This window comes from Lathamus discolor, chromosome 6, assembly GCF_037157495.1.
Source record: "Lathamus discolor isolate bLatDis1 chromosome 6, bLatDis1.hap1, whole genome shotgun sequence".
Classification (NCBI taxonomy): domain Eukaryota; kingdom Metazoa; phylum Chordata; class Aves; order Psittaciformes; family Psittacidae; genus Lathamus; species Lathamus discolor.
In genome coordinates this window covers 88,410,118-88,429,412 of record NC_088889.1, presented here as the reverse complement: position 1 = coordinate 88,429,412, position 19,295 = coordinate 88,410,118, and the positions used below count along the sequence as shown (strand labels likewise).

General features: G+C 54.7%; 1 protein-coding gene and 1 long non-coding RNA gene across 3 annotated transcripts; one reads left to right on the top strand and one right to left on the bottom strand.

Annotated features, from left to right (window-relative positions):
- Positions 1–256: 256 nt before the first annotated feature.
- LOC136017865 (uncharacterized) lies at positions 257–8,181 on the bottom strand. 2 transcript variants are annotated; one of them, XR_010614119.1, is made up of 3 exons: positions 7,975–8,181; positions 5,131–6,923; positions 257–1,601 (listed from the first exon to the last, which is right to left on the bottom strand). It is a non-coding gene; the product is annotated as an uncharacterized LOC136017865 (long non-coding RNA). The 2 variants fall into 2 exon arrangements; XR_010614120.1 differs by lacking the exon at positions 257–1,601 and adding an exon at positions 2,933–3,027.
- Positions 600–15,414, top strand: MMD2 (monocyte to macrophage differentiation associated 2). The gene is made up of 7 exons (XM_065686544.1): positions 600–740; positions 12,884–12,965; positions 13,583–13,743; positions 13,846–13,920; positions 14,197–14,298; positions 14,815–14,884; positions 15,211–15,414. Exons 1-7 carry the CDS (start codon positions 694–696, stop codon positions 15,412–15,414), a joined length of 741 nt encoding a protein of 246 aa, XP_065542616.1. The 5' UTR covers positions 600–693.
- The last annotated feature ends 3,881 nt before the right edge of the window (positions 15,415–19,295 follow it).

Below are 19,295 nucleotides of genomic sequence, written 5' to 3'. Positions count from 1 at the left end.
TCCTCACCCATGGACACCCCACAGCGATGGGGCTGGGACAGAACCACCCGCCCTGCCGGGGCCTCTGGAAAATAATAGAGAAAACACAAAACCAATTAAAATCAAATCAAGAAAAGCCAAACCAAGCCAACCACATCCCTGGGGATGCCGGGGCAGGCTGGCCCTGCCCTGGGGCAGGCAGCGATGTCTTGGTACCCATCCCGCGGGACCCAGCTATGGAGGGGATGGAGGGGGGCTGCTTGCCCGCACTCGCCGCTTTCCCCCCCCCAGCTCCGCGATGCTTTAATCACATTTTCAATTCAAATCTGCTGCTATTTGATCCGCCGGGGGTTGGCGGCGGGGAGGGGGGAGTATTTTTAGCTGTGCTTAAAGCTGCCGTGGCGGCTGAGGGAGAGCGGGCAGGTTGCTGTGGCCGGGCAGAGTTGGACGGGATCCCCCCCCTCCGCCGCCTCCTCCTTCTCCTCCTCTTTGCACATCCGAGGGCGGCAGCGGGGCTGGCTCCCCCCTCCCGGAGGTCGCCTTTGTTTTCCCCGAGTCGCTCTCCCGAGCAGCCAGGGGGGGATCGGGAGGGGACCGGGGCCGGGCTGGACCAGACCGGCCGCCCCTTCTCCCGCTCGCCCCGCAGCGGAGTTGGGTCGGTTCCCCCCCGGGCGGCTCTTCCCGGCCGCCGGGACCCCCCATGGCACCGCCGCGATGTTCGTGTCCCGGCTCCTGGATTTCCAGAAGACGCGCTACGCCAGGTAAAGCCGTCGGTGCGGCGGTCCCCGACCCTCGGGTGCTTGCGGAGCCCCAGGACAGCCCCAGCCCCCTTGCCCGGGCTCGATTCCAGCGGGGATGGAGCCCAAAAGGACCTTCAAAAGCTGCTGAGTGCCCCAAAGCACAGGGCAGGTGCGGGATGCTCTTTTGGGAGAAGGGTACCTGCTGTTCTGCATCCCTAAGGGTTTCTGAGCATCCTTGAGAGCTGTCGCTGCCTTTCGCTGGGTCTAACTTCGCTGTTGCTCTCTCGCTGCTGGGGGACCAGAACCCTGGGGACAGACCTTCTATGGAAGGACGAGGGTTGCCCAGGGTCCTGCATCACCTGAGAAGCCCCCTCGGGGTAGACCTGGTGGCTCCAATGCAATGCGCCGGTGGTAGATCCTTCTCCCCGCTCCATGAAACACCTGGAGAGGTTTTCCAGCAGCAGGGACTAGTTTGAAAAGCCCAGGAGCACTGAGAAACCTCACGGCATTACCTGTGCAGGGGGAAACCTGAGGACTGCTGGGCACAGGTCAGAGGGCACTCGGCCATGCACGATGCTGTGGGATCAGATGTGGCCTTTAGGAGGGAGCTGGTGGGTGATGTAGGGACATCAGTCACCCACAGACCTCCAGCACAGTGGGTGGCCAAGGATGAGCTGGATCGCGCAGCGCTGTGTGCTGCACAGCCAGATGGGGCTCGGCGTGGTGCTGGGGGTGCTCAGGTGTGCACTGAGGACATGGTTTGCTCCCAGCTCCCTGTGGCTGCGTTGGGGATGTTTTCATGGCTGCAGAGGGTCCCACAGGCTCATGCAGCTCCTGGGGGCACTGAGCTCAGCTGCTGCCATCACCAGAATCCCGGTGGTCCTGTTAGAGGCAGATACCAGAGGAAAACTTGAATGGAAAGAAGCAGTGATGGTGTTTCTCGCTTGCTCCAGGCAGGAGCATCTCTGAAGGATGCTGGGCTAGGTAAGAGCAGGAGACCTCCCTTCCACCCCCTAAGCCACCAGCTCCTCTCCTTCCAGGCGTCCCATAGGGACAATCCATGCTTGCACCTCCAAAAACTGTGCTCAAACCCCATTTTGATCCTATAGCTGCTTCCTAACCACTTCTGCTGTGGGGAGATGCAGGAGGTACCCTCTGCACAACGCGTCCGGTTGTGTAAACAGAGAATTGAAACCCTTTTCTCCCTGCTGGTGTGTGGAGGACAGGACCATGGGAAAATGGAACCAAGCTAAAGGCTGTACCCCCTCAAAGCATGAGGACATCCATGCCTTTGCCCACAGCAGTAGTGCAGAGGTTCTTTTGGGGTTAGACAGCAGAGAAGGGGCTGCTTCCCTACCTCAGTCCCCCCAGGCAGAACCCATTTGCAACCTGTTGCTGAATTTGTCCAAAATCAAAGCTTGTTGTGGTCCTTTCTGGAGACGAGTTGTTAAATGGGGATGAGGTGTTACAGAGAGCCCACAGGCAGGGCAGGGGCTGTGGGTCACAGGAAGGATTCGGTCCACAGAGCATCCTCCATCTCCCACAGGGCACCAGGGCTGGATGGGCAGCAGGAGGAGATGGGTGCTCCCTTGGGTTTCACCCCAAGGCAGACAGCAGCACACGACGCTAACCCAGAGCTTCCTTCATCACCGCAGAGATCCTCTTAGCCTAGTGCTTAAAAATAACAGTTGGCTAATCCCTGTTCCCCCCTCACTCCACACACACCAGATGGGGATTGGGGTGAGCAGGAGCCACAGGGCTCACAGCGGCACAGTCCCTTCAAGGCACCAGAAGCATCTTGGAGAAGCTTTTGCTTGCGGCCTTCCTTAAGGAAAAATAAAGGCAGAAAGTTTTCATTGTGGTGGAAAAGTCTGGAACAGCTTCATTTTTAACACGGTTTTATCTAATTTTGAGTGAGGAGCAAGAAAGGAAACTTGGACATCAAGATACCTGCCAAAAGGAATAAATAAAACACAGCGTGGTTGATGGAAGACCTGTTGTGTGCAAGCTGCAGCAAAGGCACCGGGCTTTGAACAGAGATGAAAGGCAGGAATCAATGTGAGAGCATTCAGGAGAAGAGAGGATGTGGGAGCCAGGAGAAAACTCAGGGCTGGAGCAGCACTGAGGAGTCCCCAAATCCTTCCCAGCTGGGCTTCAGAGATAGAGGATTGTGGCTGTGGCAAAGGGAAGGGGCTGTCACCGTGGTGGGAACAGGGATGCGTGGCAAGGCTGCTCGAGCAGGTCGTGGTTATAAGCGAGGCTCTGTGGTTTCTGCTCTGCTGTGGGGTGCAGGAGGCTCCTCCATTATCTGCCAGCGTGGGGAAAGGGAGGTGAAGAGCACAGTTGCTGCAAGGCTTCCCCTGTCACTCACAGCCTGCACCGTGGCAATGATATCCATCTCCTGCCGACAGGCCAAATTCAGCCATGACGCCAGCAGCAGCAGGCAGTGACAGGGTGCAAGCAGATGCGGTTCCTCCTGCTTACCCAACCACCAGGCTGTCATTCCCCCACTCTCCCTCCACCCTTTCCTCTCTTCCTCCCGGCTCACCAACGTGGTGCTGGCTTCCCCCCCCCAGAGCAGCAGATCGGTGCAAGTGGCATCTTCGTCACTTAAACTCATCGGCCAGGTTACACTGAGCCGGTAACTGATCCCTCCCTCCACTCACCACTGGCTTTGACCCCACTTTGGTCCACTTTTTCCACAGATATGGACCAGTGCCTCCTCCCTGTGTAGCTTCTGTGGGGCTGCAGCTCAGCTCAGCCCAAATCTCCCTTCAGGGACACAAAACGCTTCCCAGAGTTCGGCCATCCAAAACCGTAATTGAAAGGAAACATGATTAAGTGGGATGCTGCTGTGTCTGGCCAGCTTCAGCAGCTCTGGAGCTGCAGGCTGTGCACGGCACTGAATCATCCTAATAAACTGATAGCAGTTCACGATTGGATTTGTTAATGTAAAAGGCTCTACATCTTATTGCGTTTGCTTGTCTCACCCTGTGCAGAGTAACACAGAGAGGAACAGCCAGGAAAATCCACACTGATTTCTCAGCACAGAAGCAGGAGGTTAGGGCAAGAAGGGGCCTCAATAGGTGCATGGTCCAGGCTTGTCTTCACCTGCCTGGTGTCTGCAATGTAGACACCGCTACCTCCTCACCAGCACAAGGGGATGAAGATCTGGACTCTACACTTGCTCCCAAGCAAATCATAGAATGGTTTGGGTTGGAAAGGATCTTAAAATCATCCAGTTCCAACCCGCCTGCCTCTGAGTCTTGAGAAATACAGCTGGGAAATCCTTCCTTCTTGCTCCCTGCACCTGCAGTTACTGAGCAAGGAGACATTTGCTGACTCCTCCTCCAGCATCTCTGGAGAAGGGAGGAAGAGAATCACCAGTAGGAATAGGAGAGAGAGAAAACATTGGGGTGCTCAGCCCCCAGACATGATGAAAACAATGCCAGGCTGCCAGCCTGAACACAGCTATTGCATTGGGAAGGTCTGGTCCCCGTTTGCAATGAAAGCGCAAGCAGCCCTCGCCTGCTCCTACGCATGTCGAGATGCTTTCCAAGAGCTCTGCTTCCCCCACAGCCAGCGTGGGATGAAGCAGCGAGAAGGGAAATGCTTTCAGTGTAGGTATTGCAGCTCAGAGATGCTCAAGAGGCAGGGGGTCCTCACCATGCAAGCACCAGCCCCAACCCCACCATCCCCAGTGATATCTGCCAGCCTGCCCCAGCTGAACAAATCCCCTTGCTGCAAAAGGCACTGCTCCAAGAGATGGGGAGACCCCCAGAATCCCCAGCATCATCCAATGTCACTGGCCAATTCCATATTGGTTGCTCTGTTGCATCAGGCTGACTCAGATACCCTCTTGAGATGGCACCGGTAGGATACATCTTATGTGTGGCTTACACGCCCAGGGTGCAGTTATTGGATCCAGGTATTTAGAAGGCAACAAGAACTCAAAACCCCATTTGCAATAGGATAGTCCCTCAAAATGCCCCATTCCCTTCTTTTGGAGGGCCAGCAGGACAAGCTCAGGTGGGGAATCCCTGCACTGGAGTGGGAGAGCCAAGCCCTGTGCCTTGCCCTTGTCAGGGAAGGTCTCTTGGGTGCCTGGGAAACACATGCCCCATGGTTTCTTCCCTCCTTCAGCTGGTGTTGGATATCAGCCTGATGTGATTCTTTGGCACCACTCACTATGGCCAGCTTCATGGGGCAGCAGCCAACGCTATGCATGGGAAATTCAAGCCACTTCCCAGCATGGCAGGTCACTGAATACAAGAAACAGGGATCTCCCAGGACTGCCCCCAGCCTTGCCTTCCTCTTCCCTCCTCCCTTCCCACACTGCTCCACAGCAAGACAAAGCAATGCAAACCAGCTACAACTCCTACAGGAAGGAAGGGAAAAGAACATGACTTACTCCAGTTCATTGCTCTTACGAGGTGCTTGGCTGCAAAAGGAGATTGGTTGAGTACCCAGAGAGATGCTGCAAGGGAATGAATGCTCAGAGCAGGGGCTGAGCAAGGCAGAGACGTGACCGAACACCAGAGCTCACCCTTTGGGGTTGTCCAGATGTAATTGAACCTCAATGCTTTTATGCAGTGAAGATCCAGATTCTGACGAGCTCTATGTGATCCACTGGCAACTTCTCATGACATGATAACTCAAGCATCATATTCCTAGATGTTTACTTCAGATGCCTGTTAGTTGAGCCAAGCAGCGCTGACCTTTGGAAGAGTTCAGATCCAAGTCTGTGCTCCTGTTCCAGTTTAAAGCCCAGGCTTGCTGCTAGGGAAAAGGGATTTTAAGCAGAGAGAGATGGGCAGGTCAGGGGCAAGGAGTACTGTATTAAGTGGCACACGCTGGTACTGCAGCATTAGACAACAACTGGCACTCAGTTGCAAATACTAATGGAAATGCTGGTATCTGCTTGCTTGGCTGGTGAAATTCATTATTCTCCTCCTGTGCCTTTGTGGTCCAGAGGCATTTGCTGAGTAATACAGATATCATTTGTACATGAGCATCATCCAGGAATAGCAAATGAGAGCCTGTCTCAGGCTATGGGGAAACCTTACGGACCTGAGGAACTGTGCCCTGCCCATGTCATTTTAGTCACAGAGTAAGGCAGGGTCAGAGGCTGGGGATGCTCCAGACCTCAAACTGTCCACTCACTCTTGCCCTCCTTGGGCTGTTGCGGAGTTTAAGCAGGCAGAACCTGCTCAGGATTTGTTCCACTACCTCCTGAGCTCAGGGCAACGCAGGCAAGGCAGCCAGGAACAACTTTCCAAACAAGCAAATAGTGAATAACAGAGAATCTTCAGTTCTGGAATCAGCCCTCCTCACATTCACAAGGCACCTGGGACATCAGAGTCATTGTGACTAATCAGCTATTGTTGTCTCACGAGTACCAAGTGAAACAAGAAGTCCCAGCTCAGAAAGTAATTTGGGAAACGCTCACCAATCCCATCTGTTGTGAATAAACAGCTCTGCTGCAGCTTCAGGGTCATGATTTGTCTTGGAATAGCTAGAGATATCATCTACATAAAGAGCAGAAAGCCTGCTGGAGAGAAAAGAGAAATATCCCTGCACAGAGGATGGGAATACAGTTATGACCATTCTGGGAATTACCTGCTGAGTTTCCACTTACCAGCCAAACCCTATGGATATATAGGGGCTCTCACAGGTGCAGAAATAGTCTATGCCTGCATCTGGATTGGAGCATCCCGTGTTTGTCTCTGCTAGGATGAGGAGCAAGGAACAGGAATTGGATATAGCCTTAGTATGTTCAGGGAAACAGCAGCACATTGTCTTCCTGCCAGTCTCAGCCCCTCATATACCCACTCCTGCAGCAACAGGATGTGCCAGGGGAGCATATTCCCTGTCCCTTCATCTGTGCCTGCAGTTCAGAGCCAGATGCAGCACGGACAGGGCCGAGCACATGGTCCCTGTCTGGGAGCATCTCTAAGCAGGCAAGCAGACTTGCTCATCACCTCCCATGGCACACAGGCTATGCAGCGCTAGGGGATGGTCTGCAGCCAGCCCAGGGTGTTACCACATGTCAGAGTGCTGAGAACAAGCAAAACGGGGATGAGGATAATCAGAGGTGATGAATGATGACTCAATCTGCAGCCCGTTTCTGGAAGCAAGGCTCACATCCATCTGGGCAGGTTACTCCAGGAATCTGGTGATCTGCTACTTTACCCCTAAGAAAGGCTGAGAAATGCTGGTTTAAATAAAAAGCCTTTCATTTCCTGCTCCCTACCCAAGCTGCCAGCTCTTTGCACTATGCCAAGAATCAGCACAACAGAAAACACTGCACTGTTTTGCTCCATCAGCCCTCATGCCTCTTCCCATACGCGATGAGCTGGAGTCAAAGGAGTAGCCTATGGAGCAGGCTTGCCCCATCTGCCCCTTCTCCCCTCACCAGGGAGCTGACCTGCAAGCTTACAGCACACAGCTCAGCTTTCCAAAACAGGAGCACCATATGTTCGCATAGGAGCGCGTAAGCACTGATGAGCAGGGATGGAAACAGAGGTTTCAGCTCTTAATGGGGTGCCACACATGCCCAAGTGAGTGGCTCTGCAGATAGCGATGCTGGGCAGCATCAGCCTGAACATTTCTGCTTCCAGTGGCAAACGTTTCCGTGTTAATGGGTAGGAAGGAAAAACCAGGATTTCTCAAGTGCTTTTGGGCTGGATAAGGCAGCTTTGTGGTACTGCAGGGTCTGAGGGCTCTGCACCAGGAGCTGAAGCCTTTCCCATGTTACCAAGTGACAGAATCCATGGCCTGGACCTGATGAGGCCCTGACTAGATCCTTGTGGTCCTGCTCTGTCTCCTGCATCCTGCGATTGCATCCCGCGATTGCATCCCATATGTAAGCAGCACCAAGGGCCCTGCACTGTGTCATCACACACAGCTCCCCAGGACTGAGCTAATTACGAGCCACAGAGGAGCTCAAGGGGATGAAGCCTCTTACCAGGGGCTGCAGCTGCAGCATTACCAGATTACAGGTCAGAAGCAGAGCACATGCCAAGCCCCAGCTTACAGGGATGCCACCACAGCAGCTCACATGGAAGCGCAGGTCTGAGGACCAAGCACTGGGTGTGCAGCCTCTGGGCTCATTAGGGCAAATCCAGACCATGCACTGAGGAGGGGTCTGGGGCCAGCTTCCCTACAGGGACACATCTATGCCACTGATGTCACCTCAGGCATCACAACACTTGCTCTACCAAGGGACAACCCAAAGGGCCCCAGCAGGACTCACCACTGCTGCCGGTCAGCATCCAGCAAATGCTTTCTCTGTCTTTCCTCTCTAAGATACCACCATGAAAATACAATCCTCTTCTGTTACTCTAAAAGCAGTTGAGATACCAGCCACAAAGAGAAAGAGAAATCCCCTCCCTATGCAGGAACACAGCCTGGAAGGACCACATCTCCCTGGGCAGGAAGGTAGATAGAAAGCAAACCAGCATCCCACCTCCAAAGATATTAAAACAGCTCTTCAGCAAGCCCAGCCCCTTTATAAGCCATTTGCAGGTGAATCCTGTAGGCATTAGCTGCTCTGGGGAGATTCACATCAGCTGGGAGCACCTTAGGACACATACACTTAATGCTTCATGAGTTGTGAAAGGGATGTGTTGGCTCTTCAAGTGTCGCAGCCATGGCAATGCGGAGGGGGATCCCAGCTCCTCAATACATAGATGCACAGCCACGTGTCATGTATAAAGCCTGATTTATAGCAGGGTTGGGAGTGTCAGTGTGGGACTGGCTTTTTCCAAAGGCAGGGATGAGCTGCTCAATGGGACCCCAGCTCATGCCTCCCTGCCCATACCATGTGTGTACATATATATCTCTATATCTATCTCGGTATATATCATATATACCAATACCCAATCTGTATGCCTGTAATTTTGTACCCTCCTCATGCTATCCATCCTCCAGCTCACCTGAAGGATGACAAATTATTATCCTCACTTGGGGAGCGATAAAGGGAGGGAGAGGGAAATGATGTGGCAGAGGCCAGCCAGAGAGTCAGTACTGAAGGCAGAGCTAAACCCCATCTCTCCTGCATCACATCCTGGCCTGGGTCTCCATCAGGGCTGTTCCCACCCTGTGTGTGTAGGGGACAGCTCTGCAAAGCGTCCCATGGCTCTGCCTGTGTGAGTGTGTGGTGCCTCTGGAGTGGCTGATGCAGGTTATCTTCGTGTTCAAATGCTCACACATGAGCCCTCCTAAGGAGTAGTTTATTCCCCATTTTACCTTCTTCTCCCCTACCTGGCAAAGCAGGAGCGATTTTCGAGGTCAGAACTTTGTTTTTGGATAAAAGTCTTTAAAAAACTTAGTAAATGCTCCCAGAACCACAAAAAACAGAGTGGGAGAAAGAGAAGGAGAAAGGAACAAGCCTGGGAAGCTGGCTCTGCACTTTGCCCTGGCTGCCTGTGACAAGGGGCTCTTTGTTCCCCTGGCCGGAGCCTGCTGCAGTGGCCCTTTTCAGTCTCCCTCCCTGGGAAAGGGGCCAGGGGGAAGCAGGACAAGCAGGGCAGGGGAAAACCCTGGGGCTGCATGAATAACCCCTGCTTGGAGCCCCACCAGGCCCCCCATCTTCATATAGCCGGTCTGTGTAGCATCTGCCAGGAGCAGCACTGCGAGTAAAAGGTGCCTGGGAGCCCCTCGGGTCTCTGTTTCCCATGCAGCATCCCTGAGAATGACCATACCCTTGCTCCTGCTGTGCAAGAGGTGTGAAACGTCTGTGTCTTTTGGACTTTGCAATCCTAAAGCATCTGCTAAAATGCATTGAAGCATCCAGCCAAGGTGTAATCGCCTGCCTGCAGCTTCCCATACCCGCAGTGTCGTGTGGGCCACATCATAGAATCACAGAATGGTTTGGGGTGGAAAGGACCTTAAGATCATCTGGTTCCAACCCCCTGCCATGGGCAGGGACACCTCACACTAAACCATGGCACCCAAGGCTCTGTCCAGCCTGGCCTTGAACACCGCCAGGGATGGAGCATTCACAGCTTCCCTGGGCAACCCATTCCAGTGCCTCAGCACCCTCACAGTAAAGAACTTCTTCCTTGTATCCAGTCAAAACTTCCCCTGTTTCAGTTTGAACCCGTTACCCCTTGTCCTGTCACTACAGTCCCTGACAAAGAGTCCCTCCCCAGCATCCTTACAGGCCCCCTTCAGATACTGCAAGGCTGCTCTGAGGTCTCCACGCAGCCTTCTCTTCTCCAGGCTGAACAGCCCCAGCTTCCTCAGCCTGTCTTCATACGGGAGGTGCTCCAGCCCCTGATCATCCTTGTGGCCTCCTGTGGACTTGTTCCAGCAGTTCCATGTCCTTTTTATGTTGAGGACACCAGACCTGCACACAGTGCTCCAAGTGGGGTCTGACACTATGGCTTTGCCCAGGCAGTGTAGGCTGGATGCTGTTATGAACACAACTCCCTCACCTCCTCCCACCCCAGGGATAGAGCCAGGGTATCCCCAGCCCTACGGGTGCAATGAAATGGAGCAGGCAATGCTTGTGGATTGAGCCAGCCGGGCAGGAGTCTTGCTGGAGGGATCAGAGCTAAGTTTGGAGAGGTCTTTCTCTTATTATTGCATTGAAAAGCCCCAGACCTCTGCCTGGCTACAGCAATTCCCTTTCTCCTGACCCCAGTTGCACAGAGCTGGGGCTGGGAAACACACAGCAGCCTCCAGCCTCTCTGGGCTTTCATCAGCTCTAATGAGAGTCGCAGGTGCCCTTTCCAAGCGTGTCTGTCTGTCTTTCAGGCTCAGATTTGAGGTGCACCAATACAGCAACTTTCTGCAGGCTGGGAATGCTGCAGCGCTCCCCATGCCCAGCCGTCACGGGGATGGTGTGAGCTGGATGGATGCTTAGCATCCTGGAATGGTCTGGGTGATAGATAAAGGTGAGAAGAGAAGGTGAGGGAATGCCCTCTGCTCCCCTGGGGAGCAAGGTGCTGCAGAAGGACTCATCCTGCCCTGCCAGATGTACAGACATCGGCTGCTCCCATGTTGGTTTGCACAGCTCCGCTCCTGAGCACAAAGGACCACGTAATTGCATCCAACTACCCCTAAAATACAACGCTGGGTGTTCCAGGGAGGAGCTGCTGTAGGCAGGCTGGCCCAGCACTGTGCATCCAGGTCCCACATCCGTGATGCTCCGTTTCCCATCTTTCACAGGATGATGCTGATCAGAAAGCAGGGCAAGGAAACAAGAGCAGGTCAAAAAGAAGTCCCTCCTCAAGGCTGTTTCTCCCTCTGGGAAAAGCAGACGTTTGCAGTGTGCTGCACCAGCATGGCTTTGGGCTTCAGGGACACACATGCTGTCTGACCTCATCCCATGGGAATGGCTGGGGTGGCCCTTCCTGGCCTCTCCATCCCTGTACCAGGGACAGGGAGGATATCTGCACCCCAGGGATCCCTTTCCAAAGGGTCTGGATGTCCCTTAGCCCTGTAGGAAGGGGCTGTGGGAACCAGCCCTGCCTCTGCTCCTTGTTACTGCTCTGAACAGCTCAGAACAGAGGGGAGATGGTGCAGGGCTTTGTTAAAACAAATAAATCCAAGGAAAAGGCCTCGGAGGCGTTTCCTCAGCAACCGATGTCACGCGGGACGTCTGGCCTTCCCCTGCCCGCCGCCTTATTATGAGGAGGGAAAAGAAAGGGAAGCAGAAAGCAAAGGGGAGCTGGGGACAGTCTCCTGGCAACGCTGGGACAGCAATGTCCTCCTGTCAGAGGACACGGCTCCAGCACAGCCAGCCTGGCCACTCCTTGTGGCCGGAGCATCGGGATGGGGGGGCATCCCTCGTGTCCCCTGGATGGACGTGACAGTGCACTGGGCACAAGCACATCCCGAGGGGTGCCCAGTCCTGATCACTGCTGATTTACCCATGTGGGTCCTCCATTGCAGCACAGTGGGAGCTTAGCTCCTCTGCTTTCTCCTCTTAATTCATAGTTTGGTGATGACCACCCATCTTCCCATGGTACCAAGGTCTGGCAGCAGGCAGGGCAGAGGCTGAGGACAGGTTCCCTGGCCTGGGTCTGTTGTGGCCACACTCCCCCTGCCCTCAAATCCATGTAATCTGAGCTATTTAATCCAGCCTGGCTCACTTTCAATAGACAGAAGTGAGCGGCTCGTTCAGTGGAGTTGAGCAAGGAGACGCCGGAAGACTCTGTATGGATGTGGGTGGTTCAGGGATGCGCAGAGGGGACCTTTACTGCCTTTCCCAATGCCCTGCATCACCCTGTGCCCAGCAGCAAGGCCCTGCCAGCCTCTGAGCGCCCTTGCTGGGCACAGCTCAGCTGTGAACCCCACCACAGATGGTGCCAGAAGTGGAAGCAAACAGGGTCATAAAGCAATTAGTCCAGGTCCGGAGCTGCAGCAGCGAAGCCTTTAAACCCCTGATTACCAGATCAGGCAGGGAAGGATCACTCCCTGTTAGCCTGGTTCTTATTCTCTTCTGCAAAGCCTCCACTTCTGGCCCCTGCCAGAAGAAGATGCTGAGTGAGGCTTTGCTCTGACCTGTTACCACAGATGCATATTTAATTTGCCTCTTGATACAGCCGTACCTACCTAGCAATGGACTGGCCAAGCCAGACACTATATTTTATCACTGTGTGTTGATCTGACAAGGGGAAATCGATATGTTCCTCTGAACACCAACAGCAAGTTGATACCTCAGACTAAGAGAAACAGAAATAAAGCTATAGGTTTCCAAGGGAGGATGGTGGGGTTTTCCCTGCAGTAATCTGTGCTGGGATGTGTGGGTAGGAGGTAGCTGCAGGTGGTACTCAGAAACCAAAGGCAACGTGCGGATTCAAGGACGCTGGAGAGGGACTCTTCATCAGGGACTGTAGTGATAGGACAAGGGGTAATGGGTTTAAACTTAAACAGGGGAAGTTTAGATTGGATCTAAGGAGGAAATTCTTTCCTGTGAGGGTGGTGAAGCACTGGAATGGGTTGCCCAGGGAGGTTGTGAGTGCTCCATCCCTGGTGGTGTTCAAGACCAGGTAGGACAGAGCCTTGGGTGATGTGGCCTAGTGTGAGGTGTCCCTGCCCATGGCAGGGGGTTGGAACTGGATGATCTTAAGGTCCTTTCCAACCCAAACCATTCCATGATTCCTCCAACCCCCATCCTCTGGGTGAGTTTCTCTCCATGCTTCTCGTTGCAGGTTCATGAATCACCGTGTCCCATCCAACTGCAGGTACCAGCCGACGGAGTACGAGCACGCAGCGAACTGTGCCACCCATGCAGTGAGTCCATGTCGCCACCCCAGGGTGATGTGGGATGATGCTCAGCTCTCCATGGATCCTTTGAGGAACTTCAAGGAACTCCTAGAAATGCCAATGTTCAGCCCTGCTGCTGCGGGTCTCAGGGCTGTGGTGAGGCAGATGGATGCTGGGCAGTAGGATGCTCTCCCTCCTTCCGCCCTGGGAAGCTGGTGTGCATGTCCCTTGCTCTCACTCACCATGTCCCCAGGGAAGCTGGCTGCTGTGGGCTTAGTGGAACAGGAGTATTTTGCAGAGCTCCATGAAAATAGAGTGTTTTCCACAGCAGGGATGGTGACAGGAGCCCCATGGGGCTGCCTACGCAAGTGGTACCCACATCAGGGTTTCCCTTAGGAGCTGGCAGCTCCCACTCTGAGTCCTGACTCAGAGGTAGCCATCCTCCTTGTGCCTTCCTCCTCCTCATCTCCACTTGGAGAAGCTGTTTTGGAGCTGCACCAAAACAGAGGGGAAAAAGCCTGCCCCTCACAGGTGGTGGCTTTGACCAGGAGCAAAAGGAACACCTGAAAGGCAAAGCAGAGACTGTACCGTAGCTGCTCAATGGAAACGCAGAGAGTCAGCAAAGATTTGCTTCTCCTTTCCAGTTCTGGATCCTGCCCAGCATCCTTGGCAGCTCCATCCTCTACATCCTCTCTGATGACCAGTGGGAAACTATCTCAGCCTGGATCTATGGCTTTGGCTTGTCCAGCCTCTTCATTGTCTCCACCATCTTCCACACCATCTCCTGGAAGAAGAGGCATCTCAGGTACCAGCCCTGATTGCTGGGGGTTCAGGAGAAGGGGGAAAGGGTCCAGAGGCCCACGGTGCTGCCGACTGTGACCTGTCTGTCTGTCTGTCCATCCCACAGGACAGTGGAGCACTGCTTGCACATGTTTGACAGGATGGTGATCTACTTCTTCATCGCAGCATCATATGCTCCCTGGTGAGTTGCTGGTGAGTGGGAGCCATCACTTGGCCCCCCTGGATGGGGGAGAATCACAAGAGCTCCAACAGATAGGGTTTCCCTCTGTGGCTTTGACTCTGCTCGGGGCTGTACCCTACCCCTTTCCACAAAACCTTAGCTTATAGATCGCAACCCCTTTAAGCTGAAGTTGCAAGCTGCAAAGACCCTTTGATGGGATAGCCATGGGGCACCTCCCTGCCCATGGCCAGGACTGGGGTGCTGCCCTAGATCCTCACCACCACTTGGGTCTTGCAGGCTGAACCTGAGGGAGTTGGGTCCCTGGGCTTCCCACATGCGCTGGATCATCTGGATCATGGCATCTGTCGGGACTATCTATGTTTTCTTCTTCCATGAGCGGTGAGTGCCGTTACTTGGCTCTGTGCTGGTGGCTATTGCACAGCCCAGCTCTGCCAGCCCCTGTAAATGCCCAAAGCTGCAGGGGAGAACAAGAAGGATGGAGACAGACAGTTACAGTGTTCCTGGCAGTCTCCTGGTCAACTGGAAGTGGAGAGTTGGACCACGTCCTTCCCCACCTGTATTTTGGCTTTAGGAGCTTTGGTGGCAGGGATGCGGGAAGAGGGATGCGGGAAGAGGGATGCGGGAAGAGGGATGCGGGAGGAGGGACGTGCTGCTATGAGCCGCTTCTTCCACGTGGTGGCACCAAACGGAAAGCAAAAGGCTACAGATACCGGTCCCAAAGCCAGGGTGAGGGTCCTCTACCCCGGAGCAGGGTGCCAGCCCCGTCGCAGTGGTGTGGCTCACACATGAGGACACGGGACCTGCCGCGGTGGCACTTCCAGCCCTTTTCCTATAGCACTTACAAATGTAAAACTCAATGCTCTTGCCTCCAAGCAGCTTCTCTGTTGGTCGCAGGTACAAGCTGGTGGAGCTGGTGTGCTACGTTATCATGGGCTTCTTCCCTGCGTTGGTCATCCTCTCCATGGTAAGCCACTGCTGGGAAGCACACGGGCTCAGCGCAAGGGGCAAATCACAGCAGGACTTGCTTGTCTCTGGAGGGTTCTGTGATGGATAAAGCCAGCCCCAAATACGACGTGGCCCAGCTTGGTTTTGCAAGTGCTTTGGGTCCCCACCAGGTCTAGGTGTCTCCATCAGACCTCCTACCTGGGCTCTATCGCACTGAAGTCCTGCAAGCCAAGCCAGGGTGCTGGATCCCCATTGCCTGGCTGGAGGGAAGGTGCAGCAGAAGGCAGAGAGGAGGGCAGGGATGCCATGGCCACCACTGAGCCCTATCTCCCTGCTTGCTCCCAGCCCAACAGGGACGGTCTCCCGGAGCTGGTGGCCGGTGGATTCTCCTACTGCCTAGGCATGGTCTTCTTCAAGAGCGATGGCCGCATCCCCTTCGCCCATGCCATCTGGCACCTCTTCGTGGCCATTGGAGCTGGCATCCACTACTATGCCATTTGGAGGTATCTCTACCGGCCCGGCACGCTGGAGGCTAAAACATCCCGGTAGATGCCTTAAAGACCAGCACATGGGGGCATGAGGGGAGCAGGGAGATAGCCTGTGCCATGGGCTCACCCCAAACTACCCACTAGCCCCATAGGCAGCTCTACTGGTGCCCTTCCTGCACAGCCAGGAGAGTCTGCAGGTGGATTTTAAACAGATTTTCCTCTTTTAACCTCGGGAACTGCTTGGATTTTAGGCACAGGTTTTGTAACACAGTGACCGACCAAGGGGCTGCTGGCGGCAGGGGAATGAATGACCGTGTGCCAGGGGCTTGGGGAGGCTTCACTCACCTGCCTGGCCCTGAGCATCCCATGGGGTCCTTGACCCCACCTGCCCCTGGATAGTGACTCCCTGGGTTTGGCTGCTGGAACCATTAGCATGGACCACCCAAGGGACTGGAGGAGTTGGGATGCGGGGGCAGATCCGGCCCCTTTCCCTTGGGATGCTCCAGCCTGGGAGGGGGCACATTGGCACCCCTGCTCCAGCCAGGCTCAGCTCCTAAATGGACCTAAATCATGCCAGCATTAACTACTCCCTTCCAGGTTCTCTATGGGAAGGTCCAGGGACAACAAAGCCTTATATGAGATTGAAACTGGGATCTCTTCCAGGGCACCCCAGAGTCCCCAAGCACTGCAGAACCCTTTCTCTAAGCCAGTATTAGGTGCACAACTCAGTACATCCCCCCCTGCATGGGCCCGGGGAGCCCACCAGGACATTTTGTCCTTGGGGTGCTTTGTTTTCCTCTCCAATCTCAGTGCAGTGGCAGATTCAAAGCACAGCCCCGCTCCCAAGCTCTTACCTGTGCCTTCAAGCAGGGAGCAGAGGGGGGATCCGGATCCCAGCATCCGCCTGGCTGGGGTCAGCCCATCCACATCAGGGGATTCTCATTCTCCTTGAGGGAGGGAAGCAAACCTCCTTGGATTGGGATCATGGGGCTGCCTGCCTTTTCTGCTCCCATTCTGGTGATGAGCCTATTGCCCATCATCATTAATTCCACTCCTGGCAGGATTCCTGGCATTCCCAGAATTGATGTAGGGGAAAGATGCATCTGTGTGATGCGTGGAGCTGAATGGGGAGGTCCTAGTGATGCTCGGCTATTAAACACCTAACCACAGCTACACAGTGCTTTCCAGGGTAGGATAACATGACATGGAGCACCCATCCAGGCATCAGGTGCAGCCTGATAGTGCTGGAATGGGAAAACCACACTGGTCCTGCTCCCCAGGCTGCTGGAGCTGTTAAGGACTGGTCTGTGCTGGGACCCTGCAGAGCATCGCTGCTCTCAATCCTGCCTGCACCTTCCCCAGGAGCCCCTGGAGGCATCGATTTCCCATCAGCTCTTTTCGGCCTCTTGATTAATTGTGGCTGCAGCAGCCTTGGCACAACGAGGCAAATGAAGGAGATTTATGGCCACTGTCCCACGTCTCCTGTTTCTCTGGTAGCCAAGGAGCAGAGCTCCAGGCCCTGCTCCATCTCCCATCGAGTTTAGGGTCTCCCCAGCCTGCATCGCCCCAGGACCAGCTCTGTATCGTCCATCGAATTACCAAAGAGACAGCATCCAGATGCTCATCCCCTCCTGACTGTGGCTGTGGTCAGCAGGGCAACAAAAGAATCCTGTGGGTCTTCACTTCCATAGGCACAAGGTTCCTATAAGGGGCTCTAGGTGTATGCCTCTGGCATAGGGCTGCCGGAGGGGTCTTTACCCAGGGCACCCCAAATCAGCCTTTGGGCTGGGGACACCCCTTGGGGTGATGGGTGGTCCTAAGGGACGGGGTGAATGACCCAGTGTCAGCCCAGTCTCTGCTGCTGCATCTCCCAAGCCCCCATGTCCAACCCCTTGCTCCATCATCTCCTGCAGATGGAGGGTGGAGGATAAGGTGGGAGTAACCAGCAGTTGGTGGAGCATTTTTGGGGTTGAAATAGCAGGATAGGAGGTCCCAGAACAGAAGATGCCATTTATTCTGCCTGGCAAGTCCTTACCCTTCTCCGTGCCTCAGTTTCCCCATCTGCAAAATGGGGGAGAAGACAGCAACCTACCTCACAGGGCTCATGTGAGGACCCTGTGGAGCACCTGGAGGACAACCAGTGCTTTACAAATGCGTGCTTCAACTTTAACCGAGGGGGGGACCAGATTCCCAGCATCATCGTGGGGCACGGTGACAACCGCGGCTCAATGTGCCTGGCTCTCCTCCTCTTCCATCACTAAATCCCACTGGGAACAGGCCATGCACACAGCAGTCAGGGGCTGAGGATGCCCAGGGACCACCATTGTGTTTTGCCCTTCATCCCAAGGGATGTTTTGCCATTGGGGGCTTCTGGTTCTAAATCCATCCTAGGGGCTCCTGAGGCGCAGGGAGGTGCCAGAAGGACCTTTCCGAGGCCACTTTATCCCAGCCTCCTGCTGAAAACCCAGCGCAGGGCAGATGCCCAGGTGGGAATGGGTGGCTGGGCTCCACTGGGGACATCGCCACGCTGCCTTGAGCCCAGATCTGCCAAGTGGGCTTTGCTATAACTGATAAATCCCCCCTCTCCTCTTGCTTCCTAAACCCTTCCCTCGCAAAGCAGGGAGCACAGAGCAGGTTATGGGATTGTCCTGTTTTATACTATTTCTAAATGACTCCTAACATTCAGGATGTCTGCAGAGGATGGTCCAAGGGATCTTTTTAGCATCTCACGTTTTCACTGTCCATTCTTGTCCGATCAGTATTTTATAGTTAACACAGTACTGGGTCAAAGAAACACGAACACACGGAAGATAACGCTAATGACTATTGTTTCCTGTGGAGTAGGACTGAAATAAAAACTCAAGATACCTCACTGTTGCCTGTTCGTTATATCAAAATGACTTAACCTACAGCATGTGGAAATCAACCCATTTCCTATGTGACTTGGCCTATATGGGTGAGGAGAGGAGCCACTCATGGTGATGGAGCGCTGAGAACCGACTCACCTTGGTGCACGGATGGCAGTGCCATCTTCTGCCTTGGCTTGCTGGGGGACCCGGTGCTGCTTCAGCCTTCACACCACAGGGGAATCAGGGAGGCCATGGCCTGGATGAGCTCCAAGCTGTGGGGTTCCCTTCAACAAGAACAATTGGTGTTTGCTGATGGCCCTGTGCTCGGTGGCGGTGGCTGCAGGGCTCCCCAGCACCTCACCACAATGGCTTCGGTGTCAAGCCCTGCACGCATGCTCTGGCCCTGTCATCTCCTCCCCTGCTGTAGCTGAGCCAGGGGTTGACGTGTGTCAAGCATGCAAGGGGATGAGGATGCCAGATCTAGGGAGGAGGAAAGCCCATGGCACATGGGGCAGGGGGTAAGCACCGCTCTCTGTGGACCCCAGAGAGGAAACCCACCATCACCCACCAGCTCCCACAGGCACTGGCTCCTCTTGTAGCAGGACAATTTGCCCCCATCCATGAAGCCCTCCACATGGTGCTGCCTGCCCAGGGCTCTGCACATCCACCGGCTGCCCTCTCGCTCGCACCTCTCCATTGTAATCACACCGGGGCTGGATCCCCCACAGGCTCAGGAGCTTTCCCAGAGAGCCAGGGAGGGTTCCCTGCTTCCAGGGGCAGCTGAACTCACCCCAAAACCTGACCCACAACTTCTACCTCGCCCATAATTAGCTTGCTGCCGGCAATCGGGCTGGACTGGGAGGCTTCCTGCTTTGCTTTGCTTTGGTGCTGTCTCTCCCAGAGGGTGTCTGGGTGGCAGAGCCACCTCCCCACCCGAAGTGTAACCCCTGCACCATGTCTTCAACCAAAAGGAGAATGTCCAGCTGATGGAGGCAGCGCATCGGCAACCTCCTTGTTTCAGACAACTCCCTGGTGCTGTTATGGTCCATCCCTTCCTGATTTAGGGCCTGTTGTGACAGGAGGAGAGGTGACG